At 43.8% G+C, this 14,178-nt stretch overlaps 2 protein-coding genes across 2 annotated transcripts in view; both read right to left on the bottom strand.

Annotated features, from left to right (window-relative positions):
* Positions 1-6,713, bottom strand: part of LOC103080409 (interferon-induced protein with tetratricopeptide repeats 1) — a 22,959-nt gene extending 16,246 nt beyond the window's left edge. The window contains exon 1 of the mRNA XM_007458148.1: positions 6,583-6,713. Within this exon, the coding sequence (XP_007458210.1) occupies positions 6,583-6,713 (131 nt within the window). The remainder of the gene's footprint in view (positions 1-6,582) is intronic.
* Positions 6,714-9,653: 2,940 nt separating this feature from the next.
* Positions 9,654-11,037, bottom strand: LOC103079313 (interferon-induced protein with tetratricopeptide repeats 2-like). Its single transcript, XM_082931115.1, is given in 2 exon segments — positions 9,654-9,848; positions 9,850-11,037. Coding segments are annotated over 2 exon segments (1,236 nt in total). The 5' UTR covers positions 10,891-11,037.
* Between the last annotated feature and the right edge of the window lie 3,141 nt (positions 11,038-14,178).

The following is a 14,178-nucleotide window of genomic DNA, read 5'->3' as shown; positions in this document are numbered from 1 at the left end:
TCCTGCTGAGGAGAAACTGTAACTGAACATGCAAGGCTGAGCTCAATTCTCCACTGGGAGTACCATTCTACACAGATTCTGCAACTGTGCTTGAGAGTTTGAAAGAAGGCATTGTTGATGCCATACACATTATAGGCCCTCCTCCCAGAGATTCAGATGCAACCTAGGGGTGGGCTTGGGCTCCGGACTCTGCATTTTAACAAGCACCCTGGAAATTCTGTTGCAGAAGTCCCTGTATCGTGTTTTGAGAAGCATAGTCCTGGAGGTATTTTCTTTTGTTTTGTTTTGTTTTGGCAGTACAGTATGCGGGATCTTAGTTCCCCCACCAGGGGATTGGACTCATGCCCCCTGCAATGGAAGTGAAGAGTATTAACCACTGGACTGCCAGGGAAGTCCCTGCAGGTATTTTGAAAAGCAGTTTCCCATTTACTTGTGGGAGATCATGTAAGTATCAAACAGTGAGTCAGACATCTAGAAGAGAGGAAAATAACCACAGAAAGCCTGGACTTCGGTTTTCTCTTTGACCAGCTCTGGGGTATTTCTTGAACCACATCACAGCCTCATCTCCTCACTTCTAAAATGGCCTGGAATAAATTTCCTTTTTTCTTCCATCCAAATGATAGGAAACTGTGCTGTAGGGAGATGCACTTTTACCTTCATCTCAGGTGTGGCTCTGGGCACTCTAAGGACTGATCTTCCCTCTCCAAATAGGGACCCGAGGGTCCAGACCTCCCAGTCCCTGCCCCTCCTCTCTAATGTGAGCATAATTAAAAGCATTAATACATTTCTCTTGTTTGGCCTTTGGACCCAGAAGAAGCTCAGCCCTGGAGTTTGGCACCTTAGTAATGACCCTGCTCTGACACACTTTCTGTATGACTTCTTGGCCAAGTAATCTGCCCTCTGAGGCCCATTTTTCTCATCTAGAAAGTGAGGCTAATAAAAAATAATAGCGTTCCCTTCCTAGGGCTACTGGGAGGATGATAATAGATAATGCATGTAGAGCCCTGGACAGAGTGCACTTCCAACTACAAGGAAACTGTTACTGCCATGATAACTGGCATATCAGTGTTATCATTTTAAGTGAATTCTGAGTGTGCAAAGGGGCCAACAGATTTCCTCAGTGGATGGGGCAGAGGAGGGCACTCATTAGCTAGCCAGCAGGTATGAGGTGTTTCCCCAGGTGGCCTCCCCGTTTGGAAATTTTTAGCACAGCTGAGAAGGAACACCCTAACTTGCCTCTGTCCCTACAGCCTCTGGGAACAGGGCACGTTGCTGTGGGCCTCAGTCCAGCATAGTCCAGAGAGCCTCCCTCAGACTTCCTCAGGTCCGTGGCTCTGGACACACCCAAGCACAGATCACTGCCAAACTTCTTAGGAAGACTGGCTACCAAGGCACTGGGCAGGGCTAGGTTTTTCTGGTCAACTCACCCATGCAGACAATGATTCACATCACTCATGCCTGGGAGCCCATCACATAGGGGAAGTGACCTGAGGCATTTAGCAGTGAATTCCTCTTATCCACCCCATCCCCAGACACAAGCCTGCAGAGCATTTGGGAGCCCTTGGATCACCCTGTCCTCATTCCCTGAATGGTCACTAGGATGCTCCCTCCCCAGCCAGTCAACCCCTCGATCCCTTCCCATAGGTGTTTGATGGGAAAGTTTTCCTTTTCTCTCAGCTGTATTTTTCCTGAGGCTCTAACTGATGTTAGAACTCAAGAAGGTCTATATGAATCTTTGAAAATCAAATTTACTAAGATTATACTTTACATTTAATAAAATGAACCCATTTAAAGTGTAGTTTGATGAATTTTGACAAATGTATATACCCATGTAACCACCACCACTATCTCTCTATAGACTATTTGCATCATCCCCTGTGTACCCTCCTAGTCAAGCCCAGTCTCACCCTCCACCATCCCCAGGCAACCATTGCTCTGCTTTCCTTCATTAGAAATTAGATCAGTATTAGGAAAGAGATTAGGTCATTATGGGTTTTTTTTGTTTTTTTTGTTTTTTTTTTTTCCGGTATGCGGGCCTCTCACTGTTGTGGCCTCTCCCGTTGTGGAGCACAGGCTCCAGATGCGCAGGCTCAGCGACCATGGCTCATGGGCCCAGCCGCTCCGCGGCATGTGGGATCCTCCCGGACCGGGGCACGAACCCGCGTCCCCTGCATCGGCAGGCGGACTCTCAACCACTGCGCCACCAGGGAAGCCCCATTATGTTTTGAAGAGAAATTATTTTCTGCTGCTCACAAGTTCTCATTACAGCAATAAAAATAAACTCTCAGTTTCCAGTTTGTTTTCATATAAGAAATGGAAAAAATGTCCATCTGTAAGGATTGTTTTTTCCACTCCCCACCTTGAAGTGATCAAACTTTCAGGGCAAAATTCCCAACATGAGTTGCCTTTTTACTACCAATTTCATCTTTAATAACATCTGCTGAAAAGAAATGCTTCCTTTTAAAATGACAAGAAGAAAGCCTCTTAGTTCTTTCCAAGAAAACAACAGAAAAAGCCTCAAAAGAGTAATTTGCTTAGATCTGACTTTGAACCAGCAAACTTTGTACCTGATTGGATCTAACCACTCCTGCCAAGCCTCCCTCATATCCAGCTCCTGGCTCCCAGCTCCACCGGTGAAGCTTAGGGAGTCTGAGTGCACACACCAGAAAAAGTCACAGAAATAAAAACTACCCATATTGGTAAAGGCATGTTTAGTCCACAAGCAACAGGACAACTCTGGAACTTGCCTGCACCCAAGAAGCTCAGCTTACAATTTGGTTTCAAGATCAAGGGTGCTTGCAAGGTGTCTCACTGACCTCATGATGGTGATCTGTTCTCTGCTGTTCTGAAAAGCTGGGGTCCAAGCTGATTTGCTCTTCAGAAATCTTTCACGTCTACCTCAAGTAAATACTGAAGGAGCTATAAAAGAGGGAGGTGGGGTAGGGAGAATGCATCAGCTGATGCTTTCTCCCAGTCTCTGAGTGACTGCCTTTATGAAAGGGAAGAGGGTTTGGAAAGTGAAACTGATTTAAAATCAAGAGGAGGAAAAGGAAACTTAAGGTTATGTGTCATGACTTAGTAGAAGTAAATCGTTTAAAAATCATGACTGGGGACTTCCCTGCCGGTCCAGTGGTTAAGACTCTGTGCTTCCACTGCAGGGGGCATGGGTTCCATCCCTGGTGGGGGAACTAAGATCCCACAAGCCTCGGGCGCAGCAAAAAAAAAAAAAAAAAAAAAATCGCACTCCCGGGAATCTGACCCTAACTCTAGGCTGGGTCCCAGGAAATTGCATTTTTAATGAAGTCTGTAGGAGATTCTGATGTAGGGGTTTCTGGGAGCACATATTGTGAAACACTGCTCCAGAAATATGTTGTAAAAAGTAACTTCGTCAAGTCAATTTACTCGTGGGAGACAATTTGCACCTTGAGACCTGGATTTAATTCTGTGTGTTATTTACTAGCTCTGGGATTATCCATGAGTCAAATCACTGAGCCTGATTTTTTTTTCCCCCATGCTAAATGTAAGAAGCCAAGCCCTGGAGTAAACCCTGAGCACTTTCAACCTCTGAGGTCTAAGGCAATCGTTCAGTTTTTCCAGCTATAAAATGGGAAATAGTAACACATATAATATTGTTGGCAAGCTGCCTAGCTGATAAATTTACATATTTATGCTTTAAGCTCTGAAGGAGTGATAATACCCTGAGAGATTTTTTTTTAATAAAATTTTCTATGATGTAAATATCCATGAAAATATAGGGAATATAGTTCTCATGGCTGATTTGAAGATGAAAGAATTGTCAGTTGTGTAGGAGAAAGGCTCCCTCCATTCTGAAGCTGCAGAAGGTGAGAGAGAGAGATGCTTGTGTAACAAAACTGACACCTGTTTGTTTTTTCCCAGCAATGGGAGTACCATAAGATACTTCGAGTTCAGAGACTGTGTTATATCCAGCCAAAGTAACCTGCAACTGGGAAAGTCTGTAATTCTGTTGGTTGTCTGACTTAACAATTTGTTATCCTGGTAGTGATAAAGTGACATCCCTTTATATCTTTTATAGTGTCACCCAGGTAAGAGGGGCCCCTGCTTTTGGCCCTGTGCTTTAGAGGGCCCACATACCACAGACACACAAAATGTAAATTTGTGAAGGAACACATGGCATCTCTGTTACTGAGAATCCGGTGCTTAATCCTGGCATAGTGAGACTTGAAACCTTAAACGTCCCACATACCACAGACATACAAAATGTAAATTTTTTAAGGAACACATGGCATCTCTGTTACTGAGAAACTGGTGCTTAATCCTGGCATAGCGAGACTTGAAACCTTAAACATCCAGCCCAGGGAAAATGTGTCTCTATCTCTTGCCTTCTTTGCTCAAAGAGAAAGGAAATTGTGCCATAAAAATTTCCGTGTTGTGAGGGTGCTGATTTTAGGGATAGACACTACTTTGAAGTGCAGAAATGATCGGAAGTGATTAGATCAGAGAAAAGGCAAATTTACTGAACTGGCCAAAGCCTTCCTCTCAGCCTGAATGCAATAGATTTTACATTATGAAGTTATTTTCCAGTACAGTTGCACCAGCTGCCCATTTCTTGCTGCTTTTCTTGTTCTAATTCCTGGCTTATGCAGTGCTCATGAATTAGCGTGGTATTTGCAACAGCTGCATATGGTAGTTGAATAACATTCTGTGTGTTAAGAATTTCATAGTGTGCTTAAATTTGTACACATGTACATTTAGACTTACACAGTGAATCACATTTTCTTCTGCTTTTAAACTCTTCCTTTGTGCCAATTTGCTGATGAATGGTTCCTAAGAATGGGTATTTAAAAATAAAGCAAGTGGGACCAGATTTTCATACCCACACCCTACTCAGAAAATAGAATATCTCCAACATGTCTCTTGGGTGCAAAAGTAATGATGGTACTTAAAATGTTAGTAATAAGAAGGGCACAACACAGTGCCAACAAACTTAGAGGTTAAAAATAGAAGGTGATGAAAGGAAAGCTTGCTTTCTTTATATACATTTATAACAAGAGTACTCATTCTTTTTTTAAATAGCCATATTGAAATATAATCCGCATACCGCACAATTCACCCATTTAAACTATACAATTCAGTACTTCCAGCATTTCACAGAGCTGTGCAACCATCACCACAATTAGAATATTCTCATTACCCCAAAAAGAAGCCCTACCCCCCTTTGCTGTCACCTCCAGTCCTTCCATCCCTCCCAGGCCTAGGCAACCACTAATCTACTTTCTGTCTCTTATAGATTCACCTACTTTGGACATTTCGTATAAATAGAATCATACAGTATGTGACCTTTTGTGACTGGCTTCTTTCATTTAGCATAATATTTGCAAATTTCATCTATGTTGTAGCATGTATCAGTAAGTACTTTATTTTTATTGCTGAATAATATTCCACTGTATGGAGATACTTTATTTAATACATCAGTTCATCAGTTGATGGATCCACCTTTCGGCTATTGTGAATACTACTATAAACATTCATGTACAAATTTATGTGAATGTGCGTTTCCATTTCTCTTGGGTATATACCTAGGAATAAAATGGCTGGGTCATGTGGTAATTTTCTGTGTCTAACCATTTGAGGAACTGCCAAACGGTTTTTCCAAAGGCACTGTACCATTTTTACAGAAAAGATTTTAGTCAGTTTTCCTCTTTGTGGCCTCCCAAGAAGGTATAGATTACCAGTAATGAGGCAACTATGCTGTAAATCATAAGGAAATTTTGTAATTAGTCAAAGCAAGTTACTTCCTTCCCCAAGAGAGATGATGGGGGAAATAAATGGTGGAGGAAGGGAGGGAACAGGAGTTCGTGGTCTCTAGTTGGAACCCACATTTTCCACACTGGCATCCAGGGTTGACGCTGCACATGGCAGGGATCCTATCTGTGTTTATCTTCAGGATTCTCGCACGTCCATGCTTCCAGTCGCCCTGGACACACATTGTGCAAGTCAGCTGACGTGAAGTGGAAAGAAAGATGAAAGTTCTGCGGAAAAGGGGGCTGGGGGCAGAGGCTGATGAATCTTTTGCTGAGGACTCTGAGGCTGAGGAATAATTAGTATCACTTAGAACCCAGGCAGGATGAGGGAAATTCTCCTCACGCCTTCATGGGCATCAACACACTTGAGAAAGTCTTTGGCAGGGATATCAGTACTCCCCAGGTGACAATCAAATGCAGAGAATGACGAGCTGTATTGAAGGAGTTTTGTGGGCAGAGGACATCGTGGGTGCTGGAGCCATGCAAGAGGCAGATGTTATCAGATAAGTCTGACAGACTTGTTCATCCACACTTAGGAGACACCTCTTGGGGGCTTGTTATTTATCTGGTGAGTATCTGAGGGGAGGGAAATGCACTGAGAGATATGGTTAAGAGCCAGGGAATTACAAGTCATTCCAATTAAGGTGGCTCCATTTGTTATTTCTGGATAGTGAGATTTCAGGAAACAAGAGCTACATACATAATTGTTTTGATTGTTTTCCAATCATGTCTCTTAGTTTTAAGTCCTCGAATAAATATTAAGTGTAATGTGGCATACATCTCTTCCCTCCCTTTCTACCTTTTTTCCTTTCGGGCTCCTGTTCCAGCAAGGGTTTTGGTGGCATGACATGCAAGGACAAGGTCACGTACACCCGGGGTACCTTCTTTAGCACTCTGCAGGCACCGATGGTCCTCTCTCAAGGGCAGCATGCCTGCCCATCTTACCCTCCACTCAGAACACTCCCAGTTTTTCCTCCCCAGGCACCAGATCCGATAATAAGTTATTCAGGCCAAGTGAGCTAAATCTTCGCCTGCAATGGACACTTGTCCAAGTCAGTGCCATAGAATAAGTTTACCTTTGCGGCTGGTGTGAATTGTATTTTCCACCAGAGGCCTCTTGAGAAACAAGAGAGACTTCACGGCTTCCTGTCTCTCTCTGTTCTTTACTTAACAGAAAAAATTCTCCCACGTGTGTTTAGATTGCCTCCAGGATGGGGCGTAACACAGAATTGGAGATACTCCTCATTTCTCATAATGGACGTCAGAAGAGGAGAGAGAATGTGGGTGGAAGCACAAGATGTTAACAAGATGTAGCAGAGAGAAGGGCAGCAGCCCACCTGCTTCCCTATGGGGGCAGGGTGTTTATGTACATGGGGTGCTTGGTGATGGTGACAGGGTGTAAGCTGAAGCCCTGGACTCTTAAAGCTGTAGAAGAAATGGTTGTTCTATTCAGTGGTCATGAAGTTAAACCAGTCTGTGTTATATGGAGCCAGTTCATGCTCAGTGTAACACTGTATTTATCAGTAGTTGAGTCTGGAAGATTTAAGGTAGAGTAAAACTTCAGAAAAACCGGAACACACCTTTATGTTCCATCACACCTAAGTTATTTATTAATTAAATCGATGACTTTTTCAGGCATCCACACTATGTATACTGATGATCTCAAGTGCACACCACGCTATTTTCAAAACAAAAAATATTCACTATACTGTGCATTAAACCTCCAGGTCTTATTTATCTACCAGTTGGAAGTTTATACCCTTAAACTACCTCTCTCCTATTCCCCCCCACACCCCAGCCCCTGATAACCACCATGTAAATTTAAATTAATTCCAACAGGCAATCATTTTGCAACCCAGAGGGTGACTGGTGGTCTCATGCTGGGTCAGCTGACTGTTTTGATTCACACCAACCTTGATGTCTGTCCCTGGCCATTCAATATTTACCTAGAAAATCCCAATTGCCCCAGGCGTACCACAAGTTCTGTGGTTTCCCTCAAGATTTTCAGGGTTAAATGAAGTTTTCTATCACCTGATATACAATATTTCTAATGGGGGAAAAAAAGCCTCCATTATTATTTCCTAAGACCTTTCACTAGGTCCTTAACCACAAAATAATTCTTCTGTCCAGCCGCTTTCCTATCATCTTGAACCTGCGCTCATCAAAGCATTTTTGAATAAAGCAAGTCTTCACGTTATAAAGAAATTTTCCCAATAGTGGCTAAGAAAATGAAATTTTCTCCATATGGTTATAATCTGCAATGACAAACCAGCGTTCTTCTCTCCTCTTTTGCCTACTCTTTGCCCATTCCTACTGGTAAGACATTTTTCCGTATAAGTTTTAAAGAAAAGTATTGGTTTCTAGCATATTGTACAGAACCTACTTTTTAATCCTTCCCATGCTGTGTTATGATTACGGGGGGTGGGGCAGAAAGGAGGAGAAATCTCCCCACATGCCTCCTGAAACTCTTGTATTGTGGCTGCCTGACCCCATTTCTTTTAGATATGTTCCTTCTAGATTTGCCCTGTTGTCTGCTTGTTTGTTTTGCGGTCCGCGGGCCTCTCACTGTTGTGGCCTCTCCCGTTGCGGAGCACAGGCTCCGGACGCGCAGGCTCAGCGGCCGTGGCTCACGGGCCCAGCCGCTCCGCGGCATGTGGGATCCTCCCGGACCGGGACACGAACCCGTGTCCCCTGCATCGGCAGGCGGACTCTCAACCCACTGCGCCACCAGGGAAGCCAAGCCCCCTCGGTTCTCTTTTTCTAAAAACTCTCTTCCCCCTTCAGTTAATGGGACAGTTTAACTCATGTTGTTTGTAGAGTTTGTAGAGACAATCCTAGATGGAGGCTTTTCTGAGGAGGAGGGGGGAAAAGGCAGAAGATAGAGAGAGAGGACAGCCAGCCCTCTCTAGGCTTTGGTCCCCCAGTCTTTGGATGGACACAACACATTAGTGTCTATGCAGGGTGTTGGGGAGGGGAAATTTCGCCTTACCCTTTGGGGTTCCTCTGGCTAATCTAATAATTAAATTGACACAAGACAAATGAACAGGAGAAAATCTAAGTTAATTTCATACATATGGAGGTCTCATAGATACAGCCTAAGAAGTGACCAAAGCAAGCAGCTTTCACACCTTTTAGGCAAAGAAATAATAAATTTGTGAGGAACTGACAAGGCAAAGAAACTTGGACTTGGGTACTAATAAGTGGAGAATCTAAGCAGACCTGGTTTACATAGCCTTCTCAGCCCTCAATTCCCTATCTCTGGCGACAAGGATGTCTCGCTACCTCCTGCTACAGTGAGGGTACCTTTCACATGGGAGATTTATTTCCTGCTTTCAGAGGAGGGTCAGAGTGTTCTTCTTGCACTGGCTGTTTTGTAAAGCAACAAATTCAAAATAATCAATATGCCACTGGCATATTTTGGGGCAGCCTGCATTGAACTGTATCAGAGGGCCAATCTGTACAGGATCTAAAATGACTCCAAGGATGGAAAAACATTGCTAAAACGGACCACAGTGTTACAGGTGTGAGGTATCTGACTGCTTTATAGAAACATAGAAACAAACCCGAGACGTGACCCCACAGAGGGAATGTCACAGTGCCAACTGCTCCCAAGAGGTCAATCGGGAAATAGCCCCTTTACTGAGCCACAGGACCTGCCCCCAATCTAGTCCCCCTCCCAGAACTCCCTGAGCAATTCAAGTGTTAACACTTGCCCAGCAGAGTTTCTCCTTAACCCTGATCGAGTACTGTGGCCAGGGTCTAAGTCCATGCCTGTGCCATACCAGTTGTTAAATATTTTGAATACCAACTTGGTGGAAGGGTTTCAGCTCCCTTCCAGCAGTAGCCCTATGGGTACCACATTCCGATTCCCTATTCCTCAGCTAAAGATGCTAAAGGGATGAGGTTTCCAGAGTCCAAACCCCTCTCAGAGTTTTTCTCTGCTGGCTGCATTTCTCCATTCAGTTCCTGAAGAAACGCCAAGAGATGCAAAGCCTTAGGATCTGCTCCGTTTTTTGAGGGCTTGATTTTGGCAAATTTTTGCAGTCTGTTTTACATTTTTTCCTCTCTCCTTTGACTCCTGGTTTATTTTCACACCCGTCGTAAAATGGTGGATGGCCTTGTCTTCACACTTAATTTGATACAGCTGAAAGTTGCCATATCGCAGATGGAGCGCTTGTTTGGCTACAGAAGGAAGCTCTTTGCTGAATTCTTTTCGAAAGTAATCCTCTGCTTCTTCACACCGACCAGCTTGTGAAGAGAGGCAGGCGAGATAGGAGCAGATATGGAAGAAATTTCCATCGCTCTCATCCACTCTCTTTAAATGACCTAGAGCGTGTCCTATTAGTTCCTGTAACTTCTCTCTTTTCCCACCCATTTTCTGTATTTCAAGGACTTTGGCCCTATTGTAGCACCCAATGTGGCAATGCAGGTAGGTGTTGTTTGGCATGCATTTTAGAGCCTTTCTCAGGAGTTCTACAGCTTGGTCCAGGTCACCTTTTCTTTGATACAGCTTTGCTGCCCCAGGAAGCATGTGTGTTGCCAATGGGGCTTTCTCCAAAGCTTCTTTGACTAACCTCTCTCCTTCACCTTCTTTATTAATCTTTTGAAGTTTCAGGGCCAGGAGGACTTTGACATACTGTTTTTCAGGATTCAGCTGAATGGCTTGCCTCAAAGGGTCAACAGGATTCTGAGACGGTGGCCATTTAACTAGACGGTAGCTCGTGATGGCCAGTCCAGAGGAGAATTCTGGGTTGTTGGGTTTCTTTTCCAGAGCCTTCTCAAAACACACCTTGGCCCTTTCATTTTGGTTTCCTCCACACCTTAACCGTGTCCACCCTTCCTCACAATCCATCTCAGGACTCTCAATTCTGTAGGGGCTGAAATACTTCCGGCAAACTTGTTTCACCTTGTCTACATAAACCTGAGCTTCTGAGAATCTTCCCAGGTGGTAGTAGACCCAGGCGTGGTTTCCCCAGGTGACCAGGCTTCTGATCTCTGCCTGGTCAGCGTGCTTTCGCTGGATGAACTCTTCAGCCTGCTGTAAGCATCCCAGGGCTGCCTCGTGCTGGCCTCTGCAGTGTTTTATGTAGGCAAATATGTTGCACATTGTGGCTTGGAATTCGCTGTTCTGAAACTGAATCAGGTTACACACTCTGTCTTCAAAATCATCCAAGGAATTTTCTCCCTCTACCAAGTTCCAGGTGAAATGGCATTATAGTTGTCGTAGGCTGCTGTCCAAGGAGTTCTTTGTGCTCTCACTGTGGGGGGAAAAAACAGAAAGATGAACACTCTGAGACATAGCACAGATTCACCACACAAGAAATGGGGAGCATGACAAACAGCGTTCTCCTTCTAAAGGGTGTCAACCTCAATCAAAAAAGAATATCCTATTGGGAGACTGGGATTGAAACATATACACTATTGATACTATGTATAAAATAGACAACTGATGGGAACACACCGTATAGCACAGGGAACTCTACATAATGCACTGTGGTAACCTAAGTGGGAGGGAAGTCCAAAAGGGAGGGGATATCTGTATGTGTATGGCTGATTCATTTTGTTGTGCAGTAGAGGCTAACACAACATTGTAAAGCAACCATACTCCAATAAAAACTAATTTTAAAAAAATTTTTTAAGGAATATCCTTTCCGGGCTTCCCTGGCGGCACAGTGGTTGAGAGTCGGCCTGCCGATGCAGGGGACAGGGGTTCATGCCCCGGTCCGGGACGATCCCACATGCTGCGGAGCGGCTGGGCCCGTGAGCCATGGCCGCTGAGCCTGTGCGTCCGGAGCCTGTGCTCCGCGATGGGAGAGGCCACAGCAGTGAGAGGCCCACGTACCGCAAAAAAACAAACAAACAAAAAAAAGTGAATAAGTAAATGCTCCTTTGGGATGAGTTGATAAAACAAGAAGTGAGGAGATAGCTCTCCTGAGAAGTTTCACTGTAAAAGCAGGAAGTTGGCTGGCTATAGCTGGAGATGGCTGAGGGGAGATTATTTTTGAAAGTGGGTGATATTAGTGAATGTTTATGTGATGATGGGAGTGATGCAGTAGGTATGGAAAAACTGATACCAAAGAGCTGATAATTGCTGGAGAGAAGTCTTTAACGAGGTGAAATGGGATGTGAACTAGAACAAAATTATGATGCTCAACCATTATTTTTAAAACACTAGGGATAATTCATCCAAACTATGGAGGGGAAGGCAGACTGAAGGCATAGATTTAGGCAGGTAAAAGATATGGTAGTGACACGTGAGGGTGGTTCTCTAAGTTTGCTTCTTAGGGAAGGTATACACCAAAATGTTAGCAATACTTTTTATCTTTATTTATTTCTCTGTGTTTCCTTCTCCTCTACCTCGAAGTTTTTGCTTTTGAGCATGCATTTTGTAAACCAAGAAATGTAGGCATTATGACTCCATGGAGTCAGGACTCGATAGTTTCCACTTGCCCCTTCAGATCCACTCTGCATCCTTCCCCACCAGAATGTCACCGTCAGAGAGGGAGCTCCATGGTCTCTGGCTTCCCAGTGGGTTTGGCCAAAGGGAGACACAAGAGCTCAGAGGGAAGGAGTGGTATCCTTGAGTATTCACTTCTGGGGCTTCCACCCTGCAGAACGTTCCTCTCCTGAAGCCCACAGGTGCTGTCAGTTGGCCTTCTGCTTACAATTCTTTGTTCAGGTTCCTGTAACTTCTTTCTCTTGTGGCTTGGGGACCTAGTGTGTTATTAGCCCCAGGGTATTACATCATCTCTTCTTATCTCCGAACCCAAACCACTTCTTATTCAACTTTCTTTAATTACTCAGCTTGAGTTCAACATCAGTTTCCTGCTAGGAATCTGATTTACACAGAAAAAGAAAGGAAACCTTAAAAACCAGGACTCAGGACCTGAGAACTAATTGGCAGATGAAATTAGCACATTCTTTTTGTGACCTTGCTGCAAGTTGTTTAGCCTTTCTGAGCTTAGATTTCTTATATCTTTTGTGAGGATTAAATGAGATACATATAAAGTGCCTGTAACATTGCCTGGCACATGGAAAGCATCTGAAAATGTTATTTGTTAGTACTGTTATCGTTGTGGGCAACAACAAGCTACATTAATCAAGTGAGGCCATTCACAGGGATCATCTTATTTGATATTCACAACAGCCCCAGGAGGTAGGTGGTCAATAACCCCATTTTCAGATGAGGAACTGAAAGAGCTAGTTTCTTACACAGTATCACACAGCAAATACATTACCATTTCAGTCAACCAAATGCGTGTGTGTGTGTGTGTGTGTGTGTGTGTGTGTGTACAGGAAAAGAAACGTCATTGTTGAGCAATGTATTCTTGATTTCTGGGATGATGACAGAAGTCGTAGCACCAGAAGCCTCTGCTAATAATAGCAGCAGCACCAACAAATGAAACCATTCTGCATCTATGTGGGTTCTGAGAGGAAGAAAACTCCAAGAAAGTCGATCCTCAGGGAAGTCACCTCCCTTCCATCAAACATAGAAATGACAGTTCTTGCTGGGAGCCCCAGACCCCATCCTTACCCATAGTCTCTTGTCATGGTGCAAGGATCAGGGGAAATTTTCTTCATCTTGCCAGATTTCAGTAGCATAAACAGTATTGTTGTTTGAGTCAATGAATACAAGATCCAGGATGCCAAGGGACAGACATCAGTCAAAAATGATTTTTTAAAAAATCCATTTATTTCCTAATTAAGATACTATGAAGACATGATCTGCCCTGGTTAGCTATCCAACATAGAGGTCTCTCTTTTTAACTTGTGGGCTGCTTTTGGGGACTGAGCAGAGCAGAGACTTGAGCATCGCCCCTTTTAAGAGGACCCACACCAAAGGCTGCCTGGAATCAGGCACTGTGGACACATCCTGTGTCCGTGGATATGGTCCTTTCCCTCAAGGTCATCTGTCTCCTTCTCTAATTATCCCCAAATGACTGGCAATGACGACATCCATATATGTCTCTCATTTTCATTTGGGTTTCCATTCTACTCTAACAAAGACAATTCAAAGCAACAAGTGTGCAAATTTTCTTACAGCAGAATGCAAGACCAGAGGCAATCCTTTGCTCTATTTTAGATTCTTGTTATTATTTAATTAAATTATGTCTCATAGGAAGCACTGAAACATTTCAAATAACCAAAAAATACCCCAGAGGGTGTCTGTACTTTTGTCCAGGGGTCCCTGGCACACCATCAGCAGTTTCTACCATCTGGTGAGTCTCAAGGATCCCAGGAATGGTAATCACAGCTATAATAATGGTCTCTAGCAGAGATTGCTAACATTTTTAAAGGGCCAGATAGTAACTATTTTCAGCATTGTGGGCAACACAGTCTCTGTCTCAACTCCTTAACTCTGCTGTTACAGTACAAAAGCAGTCATAGACAATAC

The sequence above is a fragment of the Lipotes vexillifer genome, unplaced genomic scaffold, assembly GCF_000442215.2.
Source record: "Lipotes vexillifer unplaced genomic scaffold, Lipotes_vexillifer_v1.1 scaffold191, whole genome shotgun sequence".
In the NCBI taxonomy this organism is placed as follows: Eukaryota; Metazoa; Chordata; class Mammalia; order Artiodactyla; family Lipotidae; genus Lipotes; species Lipotes vexillifer.
The sequence above is the reverse complement of the archived record's forward strand: the minus strand, read 5'-3'. Positions and strand labels throughout refer to the sequence as shown.